We start from the raw sequence: 27,667 nt of genomic DNA on the forward strand, positions 1-27,667 counted from the left end.
GTTGGATGCATCCGACGAAGTGGGTATTCACCCATGAAAGCTCATGCTCCAAAACTGTTAGTCTATAAGGTGCCACAGGACTCTTTGCTGCTTGAATGACAAGGAGACTCAGAGACCCACCATATAACCGCTAAAATCCTCACTCACTCCTAGAGCTGGGCAAACAACAGAAGTTTCTGGTCACTGGCAATTCCAAAAAAATAAAAATAAAATAAACAGAAAAAAATTGGCTTCAGGTTATAGACTCATAGACTTTAAGGTCAGAAGGGACCATTATGATCATTTAGTCTGACCTCCTGCACAATGCAGACCACAGAATCTCACCCATCTACTTCAATAACAAACCCCTAACCTATATCTGAGTTATTGAAGTCCTCAAATCATGGTTTAAAGACCTCAAGGTGCAGAGAATGCTCCAGCAAGTGACCCATCGAACAAAACTAAATTTTTTCCAAATTTTGATGAACCAAAAAGCTTTAAAAAAAAAAAGACATGGGAACATTTCGAGGGATGTAACTTTGAATTTTTTAAATAAAATTGAAGGGTATTTTTAAACAAAAAAAAGTGTCAAACTGAAAAATCAAAACGGTTTGTTTGGAAAGTGTCTAAACGAAATGCTTCGACATTTTAAGAACTGGGGTCAGAGTCTGGACATGAACAATTCAGCAGAACAAATATGAATTTGCAAAATGTTTCCATGTTGCTGAATCTGCATTTTTCACCTAAAATAGGTTTAGATGAAACGTTTCACTCAGTCCAGTCCCCACTATTGATGGGCATTGTAAGGAGGGATCATCTCTTTTAGCTGGTTCCCCAGCTCAAGTCTGTCTCCAGCTAATGGGTTCCTCCCACCCACTCCAGTATAGGGTTGCCAATTTTAATTGGACATATTCCTGAAGATTTGATCACAACATAATCTTTAATTAAAAATTACTATTTAATTCCTGCAGACTCCTGGTCAATCCTGGAGGTTTGGCAACGCTATTCCAGTTCCCTGGGCTTGGCCCGTGTCTCCACCTAATGGATCCCTTTCTCTGGTTTCCTGGGTGAAGCGTCTGTCCTCCATTAGCAGGTCTCCCTCACCATTCTCCAGGGCTGGGTCTTGATTCCTGTTTCTGGTTCCCTGGTCCTGGTCCCAGTCCCTGTCCCTGACACACACTGTGGTGAGCTCATATTCCTGTGAATCCTGCGGATTTCCAGGCTCCTGGGACAGATGAGTCAGCAGCTTGCTGAAGATGAGTCCAAGGTAGGCAGACACTTTTCCTCTAGCTTTCTGAAACTCACATTTGTATAGTAAGATTAGCAGCATTCCCACTAACACCAGCACTCCCACTAACACCAGAACAATCGTGCGAAGATTCGAGGGCGCTGGCTCTGAAACAAAAGAGAGAAAGGCCCCATTACTAAGGGACTCATTTAAATAATCCCACTGCTGCCATGAGGATCCCAGAAGATTATGATATTCCTGGGATACAGGAAGACCTAAGTTTAGCCGTGCACACATGGGCACCACTCAGAGCAGCAGGAATGAGATCTCCAGGCTCATTATCCCTATCGGTCAGCCTGACGGAGGGAGAAAGGTGGGCCTGGCAAAGCAGCCCGTTACAGAGTATGGGAACCGGGAATTTTAAGATGCTCCAGGATGGGGTCCCTCAGATCTTAAGGTTAGAGGCAGTGGTTACGATCATCGACTCCAGCCTCTCCTGAAGCGTGGGAAAGGGCTAGCCATGGTGGGAAGGGAGGGGTTTGAAGATGTATACATGAAGATGTGGGGTGGGTTTGCTAACACATGGTGGGGCTGACAGGTGAGGAGCATGACTGGTTTCTTTGCCTTGAGGAGGGGGCTCAGCTTTTCAAAGTTTGGGGAACATTAATTTAGTCTGAGCCCTGGTATAACCCAGGCCAGAGAACATTGCCTAGTGATTCCTGCACCCGGTCCAGTGATTTGTGGCACCGACTTGGCATTGAGAGGGATTTTATCATACGCTGAAATCTGGCGGCAGAAGGGAAAGGGAATTAGAAGTGAAAAGACCGAGAAGTGACTCTGGTTTTCCACTTGAAATAACCACCCGGGGCTGATTTTCCACGACCCAGCGCCTGCAGCCACATACCCAGCGCCTAGTGAGTTCGGTGTGCGGGCAAGCTCCCAAATCCAGACAGTGGCACTTCACATCCACTTTGCCCTGGTGTCAGGGACTGCCCTGAGAGCCTGCCCTGCAAACACTTACACACCTGAGCCCTCCCACTGCGATCCAAGGCTACTCCTACGGATGGAGCTAAACACGTGGCTAAAGCATTCGCAGAGGTTCCAAAGAGCTGAGGCTCCGTGTAAAGGGAACATTACTTCAGTTAGTCCAGTCCTGGGCTCATCAGAGGCTCCTGCCCACCCTCTCCCTTCGCAGCTGAGTCCCCCACCCAATGGAATCCTCCAAGGAACTTCCCCCTCCAAGAGACCCTAGGCACTGTGACCAGCGGCAGCAGTCCCTCTGGCCCAATCTCATGCTTCAGGGCATAGTCTGAACGCCACGGAGGTCAGGAGTTAATTCCCCACCTGCAGTTACAGCATCGTAGAACTATGTTACAGCAGGTTCTTGCTTTCTCTGGAAGCATCAGATATTGTCCCCTGGGCTGGATCAGACAGGACAGCAGCCTGAAATGCCCTAGGGCATTGGCTTGAACTCAGACTGACCCTGTGGAAAACAGGCTACAACTCTCTTGTTTTAAAAAAATCAATTCCTAAGGAAGATTATGGGTAACATTTCCAAGTCACTTTGGGGCTTTTGAAAATTGGGCCCTTTAAAAATCAGCCCCAATCCCTGCAGCACCCCCTCCTGTAAGTTGAGGAGTTCTGACCCATTCCTGTAAGTTTGTGTCTGTGGGGTCTTTTTAATACAACAAGAAAAACAGGAAGGGGAAATATATGCTACATACATGCAAGTTGATCAAGTTAATGTTGTGATAGGACACTTAATGTGTATGTCCTAACCATACAACATTAATGTTGCACTAATATTGTTTTTGCATCTAATTATTTTTAAATAGCAGGGAGAAAAAAATAATTTGCTTAACAAGGGTGCCATCTGGGCTTTGAGTTTCACCAACTCTTCACAGCGGAAAAAAGATGGGGGTTCTCCATTGCCTTATGCTTGGGTCTTAATTCTCAGAAGCGCCAAGTTTTCACTTGGCTCAGCAGAGGGGGGTCAGAAAAGGGGGATCTAAGTCACCCTTCTGTTCCCCCCAAACTTGGGTTGGCTGGTGCCTGAAATTGCACCTGATATAACTTAGAACACTGCTGAGGCTGCTCTAAGTTACACTGGCTGTAGTGGCAGCAGTTCTGAGCCAGCATTATGCATCACACCCTCTTCATGACCACACCACGTCCCCATTCTAAAGACTGGGAGGAGGCAGGTGACTTAGAGAGACACACCCGCTTTGTGCTACCTTGGAATTTCTAAGCTGCCCCTTTAGGGCAGTTGGCCTGGGGCCCAGGATCCAACTCCTTGTGCAGTGATGGGTGGGTGAGTGGAGAGCTCTGGGCCCCAGTCCAGCCTTACCCTGATCCTAGTGTCTGTCATTTACACTAGTACCTGTAGGTCTGTTGGTATTTCATGCTCACTTTGCATCAGTGTAAAAGTGACACAAACAAAGTGCAAGGCAACAGAGAGTCCAGCCCTCACACCTATTGCTTTAACTGGAAGTTTCAATTGCAACCAAAACTCTGGAGAGATTTAAAAAAAACCCAAAAAACAAAAACACAGAATCACAGGAGCTCTGGTAATCATGAAGTGATCCATCCCCTGTCACCCATTCCCAGCTTCTGGCAAACAGAGGCTAGGGACACCATTCCTGTCCATCTTGGCTAACAGCAGTTAACAGACCCATCCTCCATGGACTTATCTAGTTCTTTTTTAAACCCTCTTATAGTCTTGGCCTTCACAATATCCTCTGGCAAGGAGTTCCACAGGTTGACTGGGTGTTGTGTGAAGAAATATTTCCTTTTGTTTGTTTGTTTTAAACCTGCTGCCTATTAATTTAATTGGGTGACCCCTGAATCTTCATAGAAGATTAGGGTTGGAAGGGACCTCAGAATGTTATCTAGTCCAACCCCCTACTCAAAGGGGGGCCAATGTCCAGACAGATTTCTACCCTAGTTCCCTAAATGGCCCCCTCAAGGGTTGAACTCACAACCCTGGGTTTAGCAGGCCAATGCTCAAACCACTGAGCTACTTCTCCCCCCCAATTTTGTGTTATGAGAAGGAGTAAACAACACGTCCTTATCTACTTTCTCCACATCAGTCATGATTTTATAGACCTCTACCTTATCCCCCCCTTAGTCGTCTCTTTTCCAAGCTGAAAAGTCCCAGTCTTACTAGTCTCTCCCCATACGGAATCTGTTCCATGTCCCTAATCATTTTTGCTGCCCTTTTCTGAACCTTTTCCAATTCCAATATATCTCCTTTGAGATGAGGCAACTGGATCTGCGTGCGGTATTCAGGATGTGGATTTCTATAGAGACACTACGATATTTTCTGTCCATTATCTATCCTTTTCCGAATGATTCCCAGCACTGTTTGGTTTTTGACTGCTGCTGTGCATTGAGTGGATGTTTTCAGAGAATCCGAGATCTCTTAAGATCTCTTCCTTGGAGTCACTGTGATGCTTGGGGAAGTCCTAGAGGCCGGGAGGGGGAATTCCACACATGCTGCCGTCAGGGCCAGGAGCTGAAGGCAGGCTATGACCTCGTCAGTGGAATGAGTCATTGCATACAAGCACAGCGTTGGGGGATGGAGATGGAAGCAACCATAAGCTCTTAGGGGACTCAAAGGGAGTTTGGGGTCAGGAGTGACACCCTGGTCAGGTCAGACACTGGGCCTGATCCTTGTGCATGCTGAGCTCTCAGTGATGTCAGGGTGTGCGTGAGAGCTGGGACCCATGGAGGCAACGTGGCGCAGAGCGCTGGACTGGGTGTCCCATTGCTGTAGGGAGAGTCTATACTGAAGGGCTACAGCAGCTGTAGTGTTTTAAGTGCAGATGCAGCCTGAGCCATAAAGCAGGTTCCTTCCCACCTCCTCCCTTTGCAGAAAACACCCCGTCCGTTTAAACAGCTACAGAATCCTCAATAAAAGCGACTTCTTCTCCAGGCCGTCTCCAAGCCTCTCTCCTTGCAATCTGAAGAAAGCTTAATGGTTGACAAATGGTTTTCCCATGCTGCTGCTTACTTCTGTCTAGCGCCTGTTTCTTTTTAACGGTGCACCAGCCTGTCGTGGAATCACCTTGCTAAACCGGTTACAAATTCCAGAAACCCGTTAAGTATAATACTTAGATTAATTGGGCTGTTAAGTAATTTGACAGTGCCTAAGCAACTCCCTCACCCAACCCAGACAAAGAGGAGTTGCCTCTCTCAGATTATTAAGAAGAATGGACTGGGACTTTTTAAATGATGGGAGAACTGAATGGGGCTCTCCCAGCTGAGTGCTCCAGCCACAGGGCTAGGTTAGGACAGCTCCTCTGCCATATTGCATGGATTGAACTCACAACTGTGGGTTTAGCAGGTCAATGCTCAAAGCACTGAACTATCCCTCCCCACCATGTTGCATAGAGCAAGGCAGGTACCTAACTTATTACTGCAAGGTATAACTTGAGCAGCATTGAAATCACCTGACTGCAAGAGAGGGGTTTCCCTGGATTACAAGCCACAACAGGCATTGAACATGGAGGGGGTGGGGCTTGGGACACACCCCTCTCATCAACATCTTCCATTGGCTCCCTCTCAGAGTATGCTGGCTTTTGGAGATCGCAGTTTTCTGCCCTGAACCCTTTCCCCTAATTCCCCATCAAGAATAGCATCCCCGACACCATCTCAGCAAACCTGGTGGCTGAACGTTGCGACTTGTCCTCACCCACAACTATTTCAGATTTGGCGTCAATTTATACTTTCAAGTCAGCAGGACTCCTACGGTACCCGCATGGTCCCTCAGTACGCCAACATTTTTATGGCTGACTTAGGACAAACGCTTCCTCAGCTCTCATCCCCTTACACCCCTACTCTACTAGCGCTACACTGATGACATCTTCATCTTCTGGACCCATAGGGAAGGAGGCCCTTGAGGAATTCCACCAAGATCTCAACTATTTCCACCCCACCATCAACCTCAGCCTGGACCAGTCCACACAAGAGGTCCATTTCCTAGACACTGTAGTGCAAATAAGCCATGGTCACATAAACACCACCCTATACCAGAAACCTACTGACCGCTACACTTACCTACATGCCTCCAGCTTCCATCCAGACCACACCACACGATCCATTATCTACAGCTGAGCTCTAAGATACACCCGCATTTGTTCCAATCAGACAGAGACAAACACCTACAGAATCTCTATCAAGCAGTCTTAAAACTACAATACCCACCTGGTGAAGTGAAGAAACACATTGACACAGCCAGAAGAGTACCCAGAAGTCACCTACTACAAGACAGGCCCAACACAGAAAATAACAGAACGCCACTAGCCATTACCATCAGCCCCCAACTAAAACCTCTCCAGCACATCATTAACAATTTACAACCTATCCTGAAGGACGATCCCTCACTCTCACAGACCTTAGGAGACAGGCCAGTCCTCGCTTACAGACAGTCCCCCCGACCTGCAGTAAATACTCACCAGCAACTACACACCACACAACAAAAACACCAACCCAGGAACCAAACCCTTCAAAAAACCCTGGTGCCAACTCTGTCTACATATCTATGCAAAGGACACCATCATAGGATCTAAACACATCAGCCACACCATCAGGGGCTCATTCACCTGCACATCTACCAATGTGAGATATGCCATCATGTGCCAGCAATGCCCCTCTGCCATGTACATTGGTAAACCGGACAGTCTCTATGCAAAAGAATAAATGGACACAAATCTGACATCAGGAATCATAACATTCAAAAACCAGTAGGAGAACACTTCAATCTCCCTGGTCACTCAATAACAGACCTAAAAGTGGCAATTCTTCAGCAACAAAGCTTCAAAAACAAACTCCAATGTGAAGCTGCAAAACTCGAATTAATTTGCAAACTGGACACCATTAGATTAGGCCTGAATAGAGACTGGGAGTGGTTGGGTCATTACAAAACCTAAACTTAATTTCGCCAATACTGATTTCCCCCTACTGTTACTCACACCTTCTTGTCAACTCTCTGTAATGGGCCACTCTCTTACCACTTCGAAAGTTATTTTTCCTCCCTTGGTATCCTGCTGTTAATTCATTTATCTCGTTAGACTGACCTCACGCTTGGTAAAGCAATCCCCATCCTTCCATGTATTTATACCTGCTCCTGTATTTTTCACTCCATGCATCTGATGAAGTGGGTTCGAACCCACAAAAGCTTATGCCCAAATAAATTTGTTAGTCTCTAAGGTGCCACAAGGACTCCTCGTTATTATTGACACTCTGCACTCGCATTGGGAGGCCCCAAACACGGCTCCTCAATTGGCCAAGGGCTTGTCCTTGGGCGTAGCCAACTCTGCTATGCCAGCTCCCAGTGGTCCATTTTTGGCCAATTGTGGCACAAGCCTTCAGGCCATCTGAGAAGATCTGGAGCAACTGCATGATTCCCTCAAGCTCACATTTACATAAGTGGGAGCTGGGACATGTGTGTGGCTGGGATGAGAGACGCTATTGGTGCAGGAAATCTCCCATCACAAGCTACTTACTTTCCCCTTTGGTCTCACTGCGAGGTTCCTCCTCAGCACCGGACATCCCAGACACAGTAGGTGGGATTGAGCTGGGCTCTGGAATGGGACAATAAAGAGGAAAGTGTTGGTGAGGACTCTGTATATCACAGGCCTGATTCTCCTCTTCTTGCCTGCACTGCGGAAGGGTGGTCTAAGGGGGAAAGTGCTGATTTAGGACCCAGGAGTGCCAGGTTCACTTCCAGCCTTTGCCACAGAGCCCTTTGATTATCTAGGGCCAGATACTCAAAGGTATTTGCATTCCTGAAGATGCAGGTAGGCCACTAATGGGATTTTCAAAAGTGACTAACTCCCATCTTCAATGAGAGTTAGGCAGCTGCGTGCTCTTGAAAATCCCCCTACACTCCTATTTACAGCTTGAGGTGCCTAAATACCTTTGACAATCTGGCCCTTAGGCCCAGATCCTCCAAGGTGTTTAGGCATCTGATTCCCATTGATTTTTGAAGATCTGAGCCTCAGATACTAGCGTGACAGTGGCCAGAGATAAAACAGATCACAGCCTGCCACATATTTCCCAGGGATTTCAATGCTGACACTTCAAGAATGTTTGTTCCTCATCCTGCAGTCAGATGCAGCCAGCAGTCTGATGAACAGAAATGAGTCACCCTGTAGCCTATAGGACACATGCTGCTCTCCCTGTGAGCCCTTGGGGTGCTTTAAACCTTGCCTGCACTGCAGAATCTTTGCAAACATGGGCAGCAGGTATCATAGGCAGGGGGAGGGTGTAACTCCCCAAACAGCCTAGCGTGGCCCCATGCTCTGCTACCAGGCCAGGCCCCCCTCCTGCTGTTCCCAGCACTCTGCCATGGCTGGCCCAGGCTGGCTGGGACTGTTTGGCCTGCCTCCCACTGGGACTCTGGGCGGCAAGCCCCCAGCACCTGCCACCCTGAGTGCCAGGCCTGGGGACGCGGCAACCGTGCTGCTGGGAGCACTGGGCCTGGGGCCTTGCCCCCACAGCTGCCCAGCACTGGGGCCAAGGGCCACAGTGGGGATGCTTCGGGCTCCTGCAGGGCAAGAAGGGGCCAGGGACTAGCCTCCCTTGGTGGCCTGGTCACTAGCTGGCCATGTTTGCAAAAAATGTTTATTGTCATTAGAATCAGTGGGCCTAGTGTAGTCAAGGCTCCTGCTCTGGCACAACAGGATTTACACCTTCCTGGTTCTCGGGCCAGTCCCATCATTAGTTATAGCAGCCTGGGGGCTGCTCTAATGTGTGCCAGCTGGCAGGGGGCCATCAATCCACTGAGAATAGCCAGAGTGCATGGTTCCTCTCTTCACACATTCCCCTTGGGCTGGGGGCTGCAGAGGAGATGGCTTTCCCAGCTCAATGTCTGCTGGGGTCTTCCATATTCTGGGAGTTTAATCATAGAAATGTAGAACTGGAAGGGACCTCAAAAGGTCATTGAGTCTAGTCCTCTACCTTCACAGCAGGACCAAGTACAGTCCCTGACAGATTATTTTGCCCCAGATCCCTAAGTGGCCCCCTTGAGGACTGAACTCATAACTTTGGGTTTAGCAGGCCAATGCTCAAACCACCAAGCTAGCCCTGTTTCCACAGGCTTTATGCTGCCTGAGAAGTGCAATGGGAGCAGAGTATCAGAGGGGTAGCCATGTTAGTCTGGATCTGTAAAAGCAGCAAAGACTCCTGTGGCACCTTATAGACTAACAGACGTATTGGAGCATGAGCTTTCGTGGGTGAATCCCCACTTCGTGGGATGCATGGGAGCAGAGTTTTTTCTGGGATCACCGAGTGTAGAACTTACCTACCACGATGAGGTTTACAATACCCACACACTTCTTGTACATTTCACCTTGAATCCTGTAAACACCTTCAGCCCCTTTGCTCACGTTCTCCATCTTGAAGTAGCCACCAGAAAAGGAGAGTGTCTCCTTGAAGGAACTGAGGACGTTTTGGGAGTCCTCATCAGAGGAGTAAATGACATCTTCCCACGACGAAGTTGAGGTGTCATATTTCTGCACGAAGAAAGACGTCTCTGAAATGTGGGTGGCATTTGGTATGGCGGTGTTCACAGAGCCGCCTACGGGCTCAGTCACGTGGACAACTGGACAAGCTTCGTGAGCTGTGAGGTTTCAAACAAGAAGTATTTTAGTTTGGCTTGGCAATCCTGGGTCAGGGACTGACAAAGGGGGGGGAGGGAGGGACAGTAAAGAAAAAGGGTCTGACAAAGGGCGTCCCTTACAATAAATCATTCAGCCAGTCACTGTTTAAGTGAGAGGCTTTGTAGATGCTCAGAGAGGCTCTCCTGCCAGCTAAGAATTTTTGACACTCTGGCTCCCTGCCGAGACCAGCTTTGCTGTTCACTCGCAACCAGGGTGGATAAAAATCAATAATTTTTTTTAAATAAAATAAATCAGATTTTTTGTATTTAAATTGGATTTTTTGGATAAAATGTTTTTTTCCTCTAAAAGCTATCTAAAGAGAGTTTTAATTAAGATACATTATAGCTCAAAGATCTCTCATCATGGAATAGGGATTATAAATTCCAGTTCTACAGAATGAGACAATATATTCATGTCATGTTTAAGAAAAAGTTTTGTAAATGAGTTCCAGTAGTTCATGGATTAGGGACCCAATTTTATGGGGTTCCAGGAGCTTCTGTATAGATTATTTAGGTTAATCTTGCTATCTACCCACTGGGACTCAGTGCTCAGTCTAGAAGATACCATCAGAGATGCTTAGTTTTGCAGTTCTCAAACTGTGGATTTGTGCCTCCAGAGGTAACATGCTTGTTAACAGCAAAAATATTTTTAAATAAACAAACAGAAGTGAGAAACAACAGACCTCAGCCCTATTGTCACTCTGTAAATTTGTGTACACAGAGTCAATCCCTTACCTCACTCTAAAAGTGCAAAGTTTCAAAAAGTGCAATGAATAGAAGATTGTTGGGTGCGGGGGATAGATGTGGACAAGGAGAAGACACCTGGAGATAAATGTGAGAAGCGAGGGACATAGGCTTGTTTTGTTAAAATATTATATGTTTGCTGCAGAAGAAAAATATCCAGAATACTTAACATTGGTGTTTTAATTAAATACAACAATTTAAATGTCTGTCTGATGACAGTCTCCTCCTAATTCAGCATGGCAAGAAAATCCTCCAAATATTAATGATTAACCAGTTGAATTGGAGATAGTTCACCTCCCAATGACTTCATAAATATCTGCTTCAATTACCTTTGGTAAATGAAATAACCAAACAATTATTCATTTTCTGATAAAGTTGTAAAACTAATCTGAAGAGTTTTCAAAACAAATCACTGTTTAAAAATGTACAGTGTGTACCTTCTAAAAATTAAACCTACCATCCTGAGTTGTGAAGAATATGTATTAAGATTATAACAACCAACAAGAATGCATTTATATGTAGAAATCCATGATTAAATCTAATTTTCCTGACTAGTGATTTAAATCATGATTTAAATCAATTTGATTTAAACCGAATCCACCCTGTTTTTGCTGACTAACAGGCAGTTCTGCTCCCCAGGCCCTTATGGAATGTCACTGTCCCAAACTCAGCTGTTAGAGAACCAGGAAATGCTCAGCTAAGATCTTCCCCATGTAACACTGGGAAAGAATCTTAGCATTACAGGGGAAAACAAACCACAGAGCTATGTTAACCAGGAGATGCCATTTCCCCCATATAACCTTAACTCTGCCCTCTTGGAATGCCACTTTATTGCATCTTGCAGGGTTTTGCCAACCCACAGCCTTCAAATACCATCAAGTTACCTTAAAAATCATGAAATATTTAAAAATAATCAATTATTTTGGGAGAGGTCTGCTTTTTCATCTTTTGAGTTTTGAGCCTCGGGATGGGGGGCATGGGAAGTCACTTTTTTCAAGCCTTCCTACATAAACCCCACATTTTGGTTTAAACAAATGGATATGCTTATCACAGGACTCCAGGCACTGGGGCTTTTAGAAAATCAAACACCAAATATCATGAGATGCATGAAAAAATCAGGAGAGTTGCCAACAGTGGGAATGAGGAACATTTGCCTAAGTCACAGGGAACTAATTGTAGGGAATCCTCTAATTAATGCATCGTTTGGCTCTTTAACTCCTCCCCCTGTGGAGGGAAAGGCCATGGGTATGCCAGGATCATCAGTGGTTTCGTGCCTGAAAGTACCTCTTCCCTTGACAACCCTCCACTCCCCACCCATCGCACTTCATGTGATTCTGTTGTAGGGCTGCACAACAGGAAGCGAATGACGCAATCATGCTTTTGTCTTTCTGTTCATTCCAGGTACTCTAATGACACTGAAGTGTCGGGCATTCAGCAGCTGCAGTTAAAGCCAGCGGGAGCTAGAGGGTCTCATGCTCCTGGGCATCAGGACACACGTATAGACCCCTGCACAGATACAAAATTTGTTTCCGCACGCAAGCTTCAAAAACGGTCCACGGATATGAAGCGGATCTCTGCTGATTTCCAGGGCTCTCCCCGTTTATGCCTGGATTTAGGAGCTGAACTCTGGGGATTATTTTGCAAAACCTGCTAATGACTTACGGCTTTTTCGTAGCAAACCGTGACTTTTTTTTTTTTTTTTAAAAAGACCCTGACATTCCATGACTGAGCAAAACATCTCCAGGAATATCAACAATGCTGGCTCAGAGAGGGTAGGGCTCTTGTTCAACAAAATTATTTTAAACGAGTGACTTGCTACGAAAGAGTTTGAGATATTTGCTGTTGCAGAACAAAGGGGGGTTTGATCTAAAGGAACGTGACCCTGAACTTCTTGCAAATTGTTCCACACAAATGGGGCTTGTGCATTTCCTGCTGGGGCTTTGTCCGGACAAAGAGACAGAGCTCAGCCGGAACAATCAACCGGGAGAGCGGAGCAGAGTCAGAGGTAGGGAAGGCCTGGGAAGATCCTGAGGCAGTGAATGAAGGTGTGTCACATTCACCTGTTCCTTCCTATGGTTAGATCACAGAAAGATCTAGAAGTGGGTGCTGGGGTTTCCCCGCTATGAATGGGCAGCGTGCAGAGTTAACAAGGGCTGCTTCCCATACACACCCCTATCATGCCGCGCGCGCGCACGCACACACCCTCACGTTGGCACCAGATCTGATTTCATCTCATGCATTTACACAGCACGTCTCTGCAAGCAGATTACAACTCCCAGTGTCCATAGCTCCAGTAAACTCTGCAGTGAGGGCATGCCTGCCCCTCCCTCAGACCTTAAAACCCAAGGTCGACTCCCCCTGCCAGAGAAAATGCACACTTCAAATCAGCCCCACACCGCACCCCCAGTTCCCCAAGCTGGGGCTTGCCAGGGGATTCCCTGCTCGTGATCAAATGGAGCTGGCTGGATGCAAGGTGCTGGCCAATCCTCTCTGTCTCCAGCTACTAAACTGCATTCAAAGAAACTTTACAAAATAACGCCCCCACCCACACATCTCCTCTGTATGTTCGTTCCATGCCCTCTTCCTTCTCTCCCTTTTCTCTGGGTCTCTAAGTCTCACCTGCTCAGCCAGCAGTTGGGGATTTGCAAATAAATAAATAAAAGCAAAAAAATACCAGAGAAAAAAAGGCCCCTAAATATTTTCTGTAAAATTGACATGGGCAGGACCATCGGGGCTGGACCTAGGGGGCTGCTGCACCCCCTGACTTGAAGTGGTTTCCATCCTATACAGGGTTTACAGTTTGGTTCAATGGCTCTCGGCCCCTCACGGTACAAATTGCTCCAGCGTCCCTGGGCAGGACAGGGCCTGAAGAAAGGGGCATGCAGAGGTGTTGGGAACACATGGGCACTACAGCTGCCATCCACCCCCCCCCACAAGCTCTCTTTTCTCTAACCCCCAGACAACATGCATCTCCCTCCCCTTTTCTGCTCAGACCTCCAGCCCCACTGAACTGTATAGATGGTAGCTGGGATCTCTTACCTGAAGTGCCATCCAAAAACCCACATAGGCAGGCTAGAAGGAAGAGCCTCAGAAACACACCAACCCACCACATGGCAAAGAGGAGAAAGGAATGGGAGAGATCAGCAGCAGCTTCACCAGAAGCCAAGTCCAGCCCACTATAACCTGATTCCACGAAAGAGTGGTAATCTGGCTGTGTAAATGGTGCCTGCTGGGAAGTTCCACCAGAGAGGGCTGGAAATTAATTTAAAAACAGCTCTGGAACTGCTTTGCAATGGGATGCGAGTTTTCTGAATAATGGTTTGCTTCCTGAGGCTGGTCACCCCTACCCACCCCCAAATTTTGTAACTTTGTTCCAGTAGATGCAGCAATTAGAAAAGGCTGCACTTGGCTTTGCTAGCTCAATTTTGACCTAAGCCCACTAGTTTTACACCCCCCCCCTCAAACTTTTTGGAATTTCTCTGAGTCATATTTTCTAAGAAGTCTGAGGCAAATCAAACCGCTCGGGAGACAAAGAGGAACAATGAACCCAGGCGCTATTAAAAGTTTTTCAACTTTTTTTAAGCTGTCTAGCTCAAAACCAGTTTCAGCTGGGGAACAAACTGCCAGAGGATTGGCACTTATCTCTCACACACACCCGCACCCGTTGTCCCGATTGAAAAGGAAGTTAGGAGGAAGAGGGAACACGATACTGCTGAATTATCACAATTAATGTAAAGGCAATGTTTCTTTGTTCTATTGTCCAGGGAAGGCTCTGGAGAAATGGCTTTATAAGTCGAAAGTATCACGGATTTTAATGCACTAGTTCAGAGGTCGGCAACCTTTCAGAAGTGCTATGCCGAGTCTTCATTTATTTGCTCTGATTCAAGGTTTTGCGTGTCAGTCGTACATGTTAACATTTTTAGAATGTCTCTTTCTATAATATATAACCAAACTATTGTAGTATGTAAAGTAAATAAGGTTTTTAAAATGTTTAAGCAGCTTCATTTAAAATTAAACTAAAATGGAGAGCCCCCCCGGACCGGTGGCCAGGACCCTGGCAGTGTGAGTGCCACTGAAAATCAGCTCGTGCCACAGGTTGCCTACCCCAGCACTACTTATTCAGCTGCCCCATGTGGGCTTGGCGTAACTTACACCAGCTGTGCTGAGAACCGGTGTAAACAGCTGCCCTAGAGGTAAGGCAGGCGAGAATCGGGCCCCAGGCTTTCAGCTAAGACACTGCTCACACTGGGGATTTCAGCCAGTGCATTGGCCAGCCACAGGCAGAGCTGCCCCAGTGCAAATGCCCAGTGTAGACAGGTAAAGCCTGAATCGGCTGGGATGAGCTGCACCAGCACGAACTCCAGGCCTGTCTGCATTAGAGCCCCATTCTTACGGGTGGGGACCAGAGAGGGAGTCAGGCAGGGGTGGGGAGAGAGAGCAGGAAGGGAGAATCAAACTCTTCCCCCCACTCCCCTTCCCTGGCAAGTCCAGAGCAACATCAGCTTCCCAGTCTCTGCTCAGCCTGCAGAAACAATGGCAGCAGCAAGGCTACCAGCTACACAAGCCCCTTGGGAGTGGATAAGGCAACAGTCATCTAGGACCTGCTTCTGGTAGGCACCTAGTGTCTGTTCATAGGATAGAACTGCTCTACAGCATCCCCTGCTGGCCAAGCACAGCACTACAGGCAGCATACCCCTGCCTCAGTTTCCTTCCTTCAGAGTCCCCACTAACTCTACACACTCATGCTGGAGATGCAGCTTAACCCTCCAGCCAAGTCACAAACCAAGTTACCCTGGAAGGGGTTACCAAAAGCCAGCTAAACAAGTCCCAGTAAACAAACAGCTTCTTCTGCCCCTCTGCCCTCCCCTCCTGGCCCTGTTCCCAGCCCCCTTCTGGGCTACCTCTGAGAGTCTTTCTGGCTGCAGGAGATCGACCACAACCTGGTCCCCCTGGGCACTATTTTCAGCCCCTGCTGGACCTTGGACCATCTGTGTTCCAGTACAGAGCCCTGCCCCCCAGGCTGAGTGCCCAGCCTCCTGCAGACGCTAGCTCGGAGCTTTCCACAGACTAAGCCTGTCTGGCCACTCTCAGCCCTTTTATAAGGCCTAGGCATCTATTATGTTATCACCTGACCCTCTTAGTCCCACCCCCTCAGGCTGAGAAGCAGCTAATTAATAATGGCACAAGTGGGGTGGTCCCATTTCCCTTTGAAGGGGCCAGTCAGCCTGTGACCGTCTACAGTGCGGCCAACCCCACTCATTCCAAAATCTTGAGCCAGATCCCCCCAAAATCATGAGATTGTCTTAAAAACCATGAGATTTTTAATCTGGGGCTTTGAGCTTCTCCAGTACACTCAGTTCATCCTTTTAGGCTTTTCTCCCCCACCACAAAGGCCTGCTTTTCTTTTTAAATGAAAGCTGAGGTTCTCTAAAAAAAATCACGTGACTCCAGGAGCCAGGGCTTCAGGGAAAGCAACAGATATCGTGAGGGCATGATTGGTTGGCCACGCTGTGTGTGTCACAGCCTCCTGCAGGCTGCTGTAATTTGAGCCAGGAGATCTGAGTTTAGCAGCCAGCTGCCCCGAGATCAAAGGAAGCTGAAACTGCATGAAGGATCTGGTCTATTGTCCTTACTTAAAACTTTCTTCTAGAGGTGATTGAAAAACACACATTTTTGCAAAACGTTTAGAAATTTCAAAGTTGTTTCAAACTCTCCAAAATGGACCCATCTGTTCTCTTTCTTTGGGGGGATGCAGTGGGTTGGGTTTTTTTAAACATTTCCCCACAAAAAATTTAAATCCAAGATCTTATTGAACTTTTCATCAAACATGTTATAAAAAGGATAGATAGGGGCTATGTTTGGGAAGGGGTAGATAAATGGATCTAGAAAGTGCCTATGGGGATGGATGGGGAAATAGCTCACACAGAGAGAGGACATGTGTTTTTCCCAGTTCCCCCTTGTGCCATGTGCTTGCACTGAGCTATAACCGTCAACGCCAAACTGGGCACAATTTTGGGGTCTTCCCACCCCAGCCTGACAATGAGTCTCCCATAGAGCACACACGGGGTGGGCTGGGGGGAGTTATGGGAGAGCTGAATCGTGCTCTCCATGAACAGGGAACATATCTGGGGTTAGATTTTCAGAACAGAGCTCAGCTCCCATGTAAGCACCAGATTTTCAAAAGCAGTGGGAGCATTAAAAAAGCCCTCTGCTTCCTCCCTCCTCTCCTATAACTCCTGTGGGGTGTGGGCGGGTGACTGCTCCCCCCTGACAGCTACATCTACCCTAAGTGATCTCACTTGGATTGTCTCCTACAAATCAATCCCAATATTTGTCCATGTTTGTTTCAAAAATGCCCTGGGAGCTACAGGCCAAGACTTTCCACCCAAACTGGTGATTTGGGGCCCCAGCTTTTGATGTGTATCTCCAGCTGCTGGGCCCCCAGAATCACCAGTCACAGCTGGAAAACCCAGGCCCCTGAGCTTTTTCCTGCTGTTGGGTGTAAATGAGCCCTGGGAAGGAATAAAAGCCATCTCTTACCTGCCTCAGCCAGGCCATGGTGGGGAGCGTCTCCTGCATGTTAGATCCCAAAGCAAGCAGCTTGGATTGCCACATGTCTCAGCGTACAGGAAACTCCTTACCCCAGCATGGTAAAGAAGCACACTCATCTCTCTATTACTATCTGGGTGCTTCTTCTGCATCCTCCACCAATACAGCAGGCTCAGAGCAAACAGGCATTTCTCATTGGCTGCCTGAGCTTTGAATCTCCCTCCAAACACATTGAGAGCAGCTTTCCCTTTCCTGATTGGGTGCTTCTGTGGCTGGCAGGGTGAAATTCACCCCGGCTCAGTTTCTCCCCTGGTGTAAATTGGTGTCGCTCCATTAGATAGGGTGACCAGATGTCCCAATTTTATAGAGACAGTCCTGATTTTGGGGTCTTTTTCTTATATAGGCTCCTATTACTCCCCACCCCTGTCCCAATTTTTCACATTTGCTGTCCGGTCACCTTCCCATTAGAATCTGTCCTGAGAGCTTTCGTTCAATCTTTGGTCTGGGGAGTGAATTACAGTCACAGTCTAGCCAGGAAGGTTTGACTATGAGCCGAGATCCACAGGGCCAAACGGAGCTAACCTCACATGTACAAGTCACTGCAAAAGTGGCTTTAGTGTCATGATGGGTCCTGGTGTTTTGGGGCAGGGACCATCCTTTTATTGAGTTTGTACAGCACCTAGCACAACAGGAGCCTGGGATATGCTTAGAGCACTCACCTAGACTCTAGCAGAGCTGGGATCAAATCCTCTCTCTAACAGACACAAAGCAGTGATTTGACTCCACATCTCCCACATGGCAGCCCTAACTAGAGGAGTTTTTTTCTCTCTCTCTGTCCCCCACCCCAATGTCTAAATTAAAGAGCCTTGACATGCCTAGCTCCATTCAAAACAGCAGAATTGTTGTCCCGAACAAAGCATTTCCAGGGCCAGATCCTTGCTTCTGCCCCTGGCTCGTTTGAGGCGCTCCAGCAGCATAAAAAAGGGGCAGAGACCAGCCCTAAAATGGCTGGTGGGGATTCCCTGATGTAGAGGACTCACCAGGTGACAAAAGGCTGACCTAGGCTGTGCGCCACCTGCTCCTCTCCAGATGGAAGGGACACACGGGAACATGGTTGGAGTTCATTGCACTCTGGTGATCCCTGGCCAGTGTTACGATCCACAGCGCCTGTTTTAGTTGACATAATTTAGAGCAGCCCACAGGCTGCTCTGAGTTATGCCATGGCTGAACCGGTCCCCTGGACAGTCCCAGCAACGGGGAAGCTAAAAGCCTGCTTAGCTACCTTCCTTCCACTCCCGACTTCAACCGCAATCCTGCATCCTGGACCTAGAACAGCGAGGATCTGGCGTTTTCAGCCGCAGAGATAACCAAACTACACAACCACTTTGTTCATTAACCCCTTACCCTCTCAATCCCAGTAGAGCAACAGCTCCCGTTCAACCAAGCGTAGCTGCCAGGGCAGCTTTGTCGTTTTGTCCCATCTCTTTGTTGGACACCCAGGAGCTGGTTCTCAGAATCTGGCCATTTCTGCTGTACCCCAGAACAGGCCTGTGACATCCTGTGGCGAGCCCTGGAGGCACTAATGCGAGACCACATCCTTGGTTCCTGAGAGAGAGAGTGACCGTTATGTCAGGTGCATTTCAGACAAGCCCAGCCCTGTGCTGTGTGCTTGGTAAATGCCCGGCACTTTCCTTGCCACCGGGACACCAGCTGGGATGAGGAGAAATTTCTTTGCCTTTCCAAAACTCAGGCAGGGGCTACAGTTTGAGGTGTGACTAATTCTCATGCGATACGAGGGCCTGTGGCCCAGGGAAATGATCGCCAGCACCATGTTACTGTTCTTTGCCTTCAAGGGTGAGTACAGACTGTCTCAAGACCTGGCTGGACGGGCTCCATCCATGCTTTTGTCAAAGGCTGTAGTGAAGCGAAGGTAAACAAGAAAGGAGGTGGAGGAATGGCTTGTAGCAAAGAGGGGGTGGTTTGTTACACAAGAGAACAGCGATTTCTATGCTACAACTGAGACTGAACCTCTGTCATGGGTTATTCTGACCCAGAAGGGCCCAATATGGACATTTAATCTGACCTGCTGTATAACCCAGGCCAGAGGCGCTCACCCAGGGATCCCTGCATCCAGCCCATAGCTTGTGGTTGAGCTAGAGCGTATCTTTTAGAAAGACTGATCCAGCCAGGGCCGGTGCTACCATTAAGGCGAACTAGGCGGTTGCCTAGGGCACCAAGATTTGGGGGTGCCAAAAAGCGGTGCCCCCAATTTTTTTTTTGCAGTGGTTCCTCCCCGAGTGTGCTCCACTTCTCCTGCCTCCCAGGCTTGCAGCACCAATCAGCTGTTTGGCGCCCCAAGCCTGGGAGGAGAATTAGAGCAGGGCTGCGTGCTTGGGGAGGATGCGGAGCAGAGGTGAGCTGGGGTGGGGAGGTGCTGCACGGCTCCGGGAAGGGGAGCCTCAGGGCAGAGGGGGAACTGTCGCGGGGGTGGGGGCGCCTCAGGGTGGAGGGGAGGAGGGCACAAGGTGGAAATTTTGCCTAGGGCATGAAACTTCCTTGCACCGGCCCTGGATCCAGCCTCAACATAAAGACTTTGAGTGCTGGAGTCCATTTCTCAGGAGCAGTTAATTCTCCTCACTATTCAACGCCGGTCTAGTTAAAATAGTACAACCCCTCCGGTGCGGATGCAGATATAGCGGTAGAAGTGTGTTTATACTGGTAGAGCTTTGCCCCATACGGAGAGGGGAAATGAGCTATACTGACATATGGTGCCATTATACTGGTATAGCTGCAGCCACATTAGGGGCGGTACTGGTATAAAAAGCACATAATAATAGATAATAAATGGAGATATACCAATCTCCTAGAACTGGAAGGGACCTTGAAAGGTCATTGAGTCCAGCCCTCTGTCTTCACTAGCAGGACCAATTTTGCCCCAGATCCCTAAGTGGCCCCCTCAAGGATTGAGCTCACAACTCTGGGTTTAGCAGGCAAATGCTCAAACCAATTTGAGCCAGCCCTCCCCCAATGTCATTATATTGGCCCCAAATCTATGTGCAGACCAGGTCTAACTTCATCGGTGACCATAAATACTGGTAGATTACTTGTCATTAGAGCCGGTCTGAAAATAGAAATAAATGCGGCTTGACAAATTTTGCTTCTTTTGAAATTGTTTGCAGAAATTTTCATTTCTTCAACCAAAAAAATGGAAATGAAACCGATCTTTTTGGCTGGTTTCGTTTTGAACGTTTAGAAAATGTTGCTTCATTTCGGTGTTTGGAAAAGGAAATCATGTTTTGTAAGAGGTTGTTTGGTTCCCCCCGCCCGTTTTCCCCCTCCTTTTTTCTGGTGGGATAAGTTTCATAACAAAGAGAGATTAACGTCTGCAGTGGGAGGTGGATATAATTATATGGCCTTTTTAAAACAGTGTTGTCCTTCTTTTCCAATGGCAAAGAGCTAAGGAACGGAGAGGAACTGACATCAAAACAAAGAGAAAAAACCTTTTTTATTTCAGTTGCTCTCCCTTCCAAGGAGAAGACTCATGCACAGTGGTAGGGAGCAGAGGCTGGGCTGTACCCACTCTGGAGAGAAACACATTCCTTAGGGGTCCAGGGATTGCTGAGTGGGGGCCTTTGCCAGCATTTTAAATCCGCTTTATAGAATTCGCGAGTCTTTCTCTGTTCTACAGGTGCCTCCTCCACTCTCTTGCTAGCCATTCCGGAGAATCCAGTCCACGCCATCGCCAACCAGACAGCCGTCCTGCCCGTCTCCCTGCAATTCTCCACCCCGCTGGGGGAATTCTTCCACCTCAAATGGGATTTCCTCTCGGGCCACCGCCCCGTCTTAGCCTACGTGCTGACCAAGTGCAGCGGCAGCGCCCCCGAGTGGGGGCGGCGCTCCTGCCAGCGCAGCGTGAAGGTGGCGGAGGAATATCAGCAGCAAGCAAACGTCTCTCTGCAGAGCGGTTCCCTGGTGATCCAGCGTGTGCAGCCCGTGGACGCCGGGACGTACCAGATAACAGTGCGAGGCCTGGATGTGTTTGTCATGGCAGAGGTGAACCTGACAGTGACTGGAGGTAACAGACATAGAGAGGAGAATGGGCAGCGGGGGAACCCCCCCCTTAGTGGAAGCTAGCCCCCAGCCCTGTCCCTTCCCCCACAGGTCCTGCCACCCACGGCCAGAGGAGCCCCAGCCCTCCTGCCCTGAGCTGCCAGCCAGCCTTCCCCAGCTGGCCCAAGCCCCGGGCTCCAGGCTGCTGGCTGGAGCAGAGCCCCAGCCAGCTTCAGGGGAGAGAGGAGCAAGGGGTGGAGCACAGGCAGAGTTACGGCTTGGGCCTCCCCTAGCCTACGGTACCTGTCACCCCTGGAGAGGAGTCTCCATGTGATATGAGCACATCTGGATTGGAGATGTGTGGGACTGGGGTGAGGGAAAGGCAGAGATGGGAGAGATCAGCTGAAGGAGGGTAGAATGGTTTGATCCAGGGACTTCTCCTGACCCAAAGAGTCCACCCCAGTCCTTTGCGCTTTCCACGGAACCTAGGACATGCAAACCTTGGTCGGGAGCCGGGGAGCCTGGATTTCAAAGATTCCAGTTCAGAATCCTAGACACAGCTCCAGGCACTCGCTCTGTAGCCTACAGGTACTGCAGGGAATATGTCAGATTCATAGATTCCACGGCCAGCAGGGACCATCGTGATCCTCCAGTCTGACCTCTCACATAACACAGGCCAGAGAACGTCCCTGAATTAATTACTGCTTCAAGCCCACTTGCTGTGGTGGAGCGAGAGCAGACCTTTTAGCAAAACATCCGATTGTCATTCAAAAAGGTCCAGTGATGGATAATCCACCATGACCCTTGGTCAATTGTTCCAATAGTTAATTACCTTCCATATTAAAAATGTTCACCTTGTTTGCCAGAAGCTGGGAATGGGCGACAGTGGATGGATCCCTTGAGGATCACCTGTTCTGTTCATTCCTTTTGGGGCACTTGGCATTGGCCACTGTCAGAAGATAAGCTACTGGGCTTTGGACCTTTGGTGTGACCCAGTATGGCCAGTTTTATGTTCTTATTTCTAGTCTGCTTTTGTCTAGCTTCACTTTCCAGCCATTGGATCGTGTTGTACCTTTAAGGTCTGCTAGATCGAAGAGCCGTCTGTTGTCAGATTTGAGTTCTCAGCGTAGTTACTCATCACAGACAATAATCAAATCACCCTTAACTTTCTCCTCAATAAAGGAGACAGTCTGAGCACCTTGAGTCTCTCACTACAAGACCTTTTCTAATCCTTGAATCATTTCATTTTCTGGGCATGCCATAAGCTGTTTTAGCATGCTGAGACCAAGCTGGGTTGAGCTGGCTCAACACTACCGCCGCTCAAACAATAAAAACCACAACAAATTTCCAAATGTCAGAGTTGTTTTTATTTTGAAGTGTTTGAAACTGACCATTTTTAAAAATCATAATTTTTTCAGTTTATTTAGGTTTATTTTTTTCTTGCAAACATCGACCTGGCTAGAGACATTTTTCACTTCCCCAAAACACAGTTTGTTTGTTTTTTTAATGAGAAAGAAAGTGGAGAATCTGGAGCACAGGAAGGCAGCAGCGGCAGGGTGAGCGTTTGCTGTCCCACCACATCCCCTCTCACTTGAGCCCTGGTTTATCACAATACAAGCTCTGATCTAAAACTCAATGAAAGTCTTTCCACTGACATTAAAGCCTGTGAGGTGCCCCGATACTACAGCAGTGGGGACCATGTGAGTATGATGGAGATAGCCAGATGTCAGTGGGATTTGGATCAGGCCTACAGAGAAGTCGGTTTCTCAGATGCCCCTCTGCCTCTCTCAGCAGCTGCACCAGCGAACATGGGAAGAGTGAACAGAGCCAGATTCAGCCTGGTGCCCAACACCATCCGCCTTGGCTTAGCAGTCCTGGTTCTCTGTATATTGGGGCTGATTGTGGGAGAGGTGAGTGAGCCCTGCTGCTGTGGATGCCTCTGGAGGGCCTGGGGAAAGGATTGGCTCTCAAGCTGAGCCACATCAGCTCTGTGTATTGTCCGTTAGGGTGTGTGGACCAGATCCTCCAGTGGAGTAAACTGGTGTCAGGTTAAATCTGGCTTTGCAAGGCCTGGAATGCAAATAGTCAGTGAAACACCATTTCTGCAAACTCTGCAATCTGATCAGTGCATCCTTGGCCACAGCTTTCTCCATAACTGCTGTTTGGTGATTGCTGGTGGAGCCTGAGGGGAGATGCACTTTGGAAATTAGACAGGAGGGTGCATGTGTGAGGGAAGAGAGAGCTAGATTTGAGTGACGGGGGCTCTGCCCTGGCTGTGACGGGGGGTGGGGGGGGACAGTATTAATTTTTAAAAAACAGACATTTTTTCACAATTTCCTACAACAAATAAGAGGCATTTTTCGCCCAGCTCCCCCCATGACTGGCCTGGGACCAGCACACCTGGTTCAGCACACCCGGTGGAGTCAAATGTACCTAACCGCCTTCTCCTCCCCTCCCAGGCAGTTTACAAGCCAGCCGGCTGCTCCCCGCACCACCTGGAGGAAAGCCAAGAGAGGAGCTGGAAACTCTGGACTGAGCCTCCACATGCCTGGATCTGCAGCACTGAAAATCCCCCAGCGGTCTAGTCTTGTGTCCTGTGGCCAACGCAGGATGCTTCCAGGCTGGGTGCAAGGATGTTTCGCACCCTAGGCGAAACTTCCATCTTGCACGTCCCCCCCGAGTCCTGTGGCAGCTCTCTGCCCCCTCCCTCACCCTAAGGTGCCTCGTCCATGGCAGCTCCCCACCTCCCCTGCCTTGAGGCACCCCCCCGCAACAACTCCCCCTGTCCGCCCTGAAGCGCCCCCCAAACCCCATGGCAGCTCCCCTGGCCCAGGGAGCCATGCAGCAGCTTCTGGCCTCAGCTCACCTCTGCTCACAGCTGTTTGGCGCCACAAGCCTAGGAGGGAGAGAAGCAGAGCGGGGCGGAGTGCTCAGGGGAGGAGGTGGAGCTGGGGCAGGGAGCGGTTCCCCTGCGTGCCATGCTCCCCACTTACTTGCAGCAGGCGGCCCTCCCCGCACGCCCCTGCCCAGCTCCCTCCACCTAAATGCCGATGACGACTGGGCCGGCCGAAGATCCGGCCACCGCGGTCACCACTGAAGAACCCGAAATGCCGCCCCCCAAATGCTAGTGCCCTAGGCGACCGCTTAGGTCGCCTAATGGGTTGCACCGGCCCTGGATGCTTCTGAAAAAAGCAAAATACCCCCACCTTGCCACACCCTGGGCACTGGTACTTGGCAAGGACTGCACTAGATCATGGTGTTTGGTCACCCACATGGCACTAACACAGCCTGGCAGAACGACCACTGGGCACCGTTAGAGTTTTCTTTCAGCAGCAATGTGGCCTAGTGGCTAGAGCACTAGACTGGCCCTGCCCTGAGGAGAGCTAGGTTCTGTTCTGCCACCAGCTTGCTGTGACCGTAGCCAAGTCTCATCCCTGCCCAGTGCCTCAGTTTCCCCATTGGGTACAGTGATGCCAACTTGCTTTGTGAAGCGCTTTGAGATGTGTTGATGAAGAGAACCAGATTATTAATTAATTATTATTATTATTTTAGCTCTTTCCCACGAGGTCAGATACGACCCCAGCTCTGGAGGGGCGCCCCATTATTGACAGAAGAACTCCGGACCAGGTTTACAAGGGTCCAGCACTCACCATTGGGGCTGGAGTTTTCAGTTCCCAATTAGGCACTTACGTAAGTGGGCCAAGATTTTCCAGAGGTCTCAGTGCCCATCATGTACCCAACACGCTGAGCCCTTTAGACGCTCTTGCCCCGATGGTGGGAGCCAAGCCCTTCTGACAGTTCCAGCCCTCTACAGGTGACAGCTGCTTATATGGGTCAGGTTCTACCTACTGGTGAAAGAAGAACGCTTTACCTCTGCCCACTGCACAAATATTGTCAACAGTCCTAAAGATCCAGCTTAGGGTTGCCAGTTTTGGTTGGACATGTTCCTGGAGATTTCATCACCTGACATAATCTTTAATTAAAGACTGCTCTTTAATTTCCTGGAGACTCCAGGACAACCCTGCAGGGTTGGCAACCCTAATCCACCAGCATCTGACTTCTGCAGCGGTGAGTTCCACAGGTTGTGTATATGTTGCCCAAAGTAGTTCCTTGTGTAGGTTCCAAATTAATTAATTAATGGCCCATTCTTTTCATCTGCTTATCAGCACTGGAGACAAGAGTCTTTCCAGGCTGTAATCCAGTGGTTCTTTCAACCTTTCCAGATCACTGTACCTCTTTCAGGAGGCTGATTAGTCTTGCGTACCTCCAGGTTTAATCTCACTTAAAAACAACTTGCTTACAAAATCAGACATAAAAATACAGGAGTGTCACAGCCACACTCTTACTGAAAAAAAAGCTGGCTTTCTCATTTACCATCTAATTATAAAATAAATCAATTGGAATATAAATACCACACTTACATGTCAATGTACGTTGTATGGAGAGCCGTATAAACAAGTCATTGTCAATATGAAATTTTAGTTGTACTGACTTTGCTAGTGCTTTTTGTGTCACTTGTTGTAATATATAGATGAGTCAATGTACCCCCTGGAAGAGCTCTGCATACCCCAGGGGGACGCGTATTCCTGGTTGAGAACCACTGCTGTAATCATACCGATAAAGATTCTACCATCTACCCCACCACTAAGGGACAGTGTCTCTCCATTCTGTACACCTTCACCAGCACCCAACATAAAAACAACAGACCTGATTCTCCATAGCCTGGCGGCTGGTGCCGTCCTTTACACCAAGGTGCCTTGAAGAGCAAGGGGAACTGAGCCGATTCCTTTTTGTCCTACAGGGACTGGGACATGGAGAACAATTGATCACTGGCCTCTTTATAGCAGCCCTTCACAGACTTGAAAATCGATCATGCCCCTTTCCTGGACCCACCCTCCTCTTTTCCAGGCATTAAGCCCCGGTCTCTGCTAGAAAATTAGGTCAATTGCACTAGCTGGTCACACTAGTGGGTGAAAAATGCACATACTGGGCAGCGTAGCTAAGCCAACCCAAGTTCCCCTGTGAACAGCCACCGCTTCTCAGGCAGGTGGACAGGCAGTGTCTACACTGAAGTGGCTACAGCGATGGCGGGGTAACCTTTTAAGTGCAGACTGTCTGGCCCCACAGTTGAAATGCATATGCAAAGGCAAGCAGTTAATGCTGTGCGTGCATTCCGAGGTCAGGCACAAACCAATCTTTTAGTGAAGCTTTTAGTTGGTTTAAAAAAGGAATTTGCCCAGACAGGCTGATCTCCTACCAATATTTTAGTTTGTTTTACACCAGCTGAAGTTAGAGAGGGAGAGAACGAACCAAGGAGCAAACCCAAACTGAAAAATAGCTTCACACTCACAGCCCAGACGCTATTTTTAACTGCAGTTAAAGAAGGCAACTTTGGAGAGGCCCCGGGCTTCTACGAACAATGAAAAAGGCCCCATCTACCTGCTTCCGTGTCAGCAGCATCCATCTCACCAGGAAGGAAGGTTGCTAACTCGTTTCCTCAATGGAGCTTGACAGAGGATTCCAGGGGTGGAGGTGTGTGCATGTGCTTTCCAAATTCCCCTTCTGTCCCTGATCAGTTCTGGGAAACTGGAGGGCAGGGTCCCCCATGTCTCCAGCAAACACTTCCCCCTCAAACCTCACCACCCCATTGCTCCTGAAAACACCACCCAACAGGGATCCCCATGAATCTGTGCTCCAGTTGCCCCCTTTTCCTTCAGCAGAGCTCCCTCCAGCACCCTGTCCCTGGGGAATCCCAGTGCAGGGGTCCCCTTGCCCCAGACTCTGCAGAAACTGAGAGCTGGTGGTTCCTCTCCCACCCCTCAAAGAAGTGAAGTTTCCACCCCAGAGAGGGAGCCCCCTCCTGGCCTCTTTCCCAATTCCTACCTGGGGTGGGGGCACTAGCAATCTATCTCATTCTGGCTCTGCAGCTTGGCCCTGATGGTGTTTTCCCCAGGAACTGCAATCAGAGAGGGTGTTCAGCTTTACAAGGCAGGCTGGAAAATTATTGAATTGGCAGCACTGCATGTAACTAGCTAGTTGACCGCTCGCATGGGCGGCAGGTTTGTAGAAATTTTGGTAGTGCTCAAACTCCGCTCCCACCTGCCCAAGGTTTTGGGAGGGAGTTTGGGTGGGTTAGGAGGTCTGGGGTGCAGGAGAGGTGCAGGCGCTGGGAGGGAGTTTGGGGATGGGGGGGGATGTGGAGGGAGGGGGTGCAGGCACTGGGAGGGAGTTTGGGGGAGGGACGGGGTGCAGGGGTGGGGCTGGGTTTGGGGTGGGGCTGGGGATGAGAGGTTTGGAGTGTAGGAGGGGGCTCAGGGCTATGGCAGAGGGTTGGGGTGTGGGCTGTGGGGTGAGGCTGGGATACAGGAGGGGGCTCAGCGCTCAGAGTTGGGGCAGATAGGGTGCAGGGGGATGAGGGTTCTGTCTGGGGCTGAGGCTGAGTGGTTTGGGGTGTG

The 27,667-nt window shown here is 48.9% G+C and overlaps 2 protein-coding genes across 6 annotated transcripts; one reads left to right on the forward strand and one right to left on the reverse strand.

The window, feature by feature from the left end:
• Nucleotides 1-419: 419 nt before the first annotated feature.
• On the reverse strand, nucleotides 420-13,876 carry LOC115640841. 2 transcript variants are annotated; one of them, XM_030543882.1, is made up of 4 exons: nucleotides 13,653-13,873; nucleotides 9,513-9,830; nucleotides 7,714-7,791; nucleotides 420-1,374 (listed from the first exon to the last, which is right to left on the reverse strand). In XM_030543882.1, the coding sequence occupies exons 1-4, from the start codon at nucleotides 13,723-13,725 to the stop codon at nucleotides 959-961; spliced, it is 885 nt and encodes a 294-aa protein (XP_030399742.1). In that variant the 5' UTR covers nucleotides 13,726-13,873; the 3' UTR covers nucleotides 420-958. The 2 variants fall into 2 exon arrangements, with proteins under 2 accessions (XP_030399742.1, XP_030399743.1); XM_030543883.1 differs by lacking the exon at nucleotides 7,714-7,791 and having other exon boundaries at nucleotides 13,653-13,876.
• On the forward strand, nucleotides 12,035-25,710 carry LOC115640859. Of its 4 annotated transcripts, none has more exons than XM_030543917.1 (5): nucleotides 12,035-12,618; nucleotides 20,851-21,237; nucleotides 23,004-23,122; nucleotides 23,672-23,837; nucleotides 24,765-25,710. In XM_030543917.1, the coding sequence occupies exons 1-4, from the start codon at nucleotides 12,525-12,527 to the stop codon at nucleotides 23,795-23,797; spliced, it is 726 nt and encodes a 241-aa protein (XP_030399777.1). In that variant the 5' UTR covers nucleotides 12,035-12,524; the 3' UTR covers nucleotides 23,798-23,837; nucleotides 24,765-25,710. The 4 variants fall into 4 exon arrangements, with proteins under 4 accessions (XP_030399777.1, XP_030399779.1, XP_030399778.1 ...); XM_030543919.1 differs by having other exon boundaries at nucleotides 23,007-23,122; XM_030543920.1 differs by lacking the exon at nucleotides 12,035-12,618 and adding an exon at nucleotides 18,842-19,016.
• The last annotated feature ends 1,957 nt before the right edge of the window (nucleotides 25,711-27,667 follow it).

This window comes from Gopherus evgoodei, unplaced genomic scaffold (assembly GCF_007399415.2).
Source record: "Gopherus evgoodei ecotype Sinaloan lineage unplaced genomic scaffold, rGopEvg1_v1.p scaffold_32_arrow_ctg1, whole genome shotgun sequence".
NCBI lineage: Eukaryota > Metazoa > Chordata > Testudines > Testudinidae > Gopherus > Gopherus evgoodei.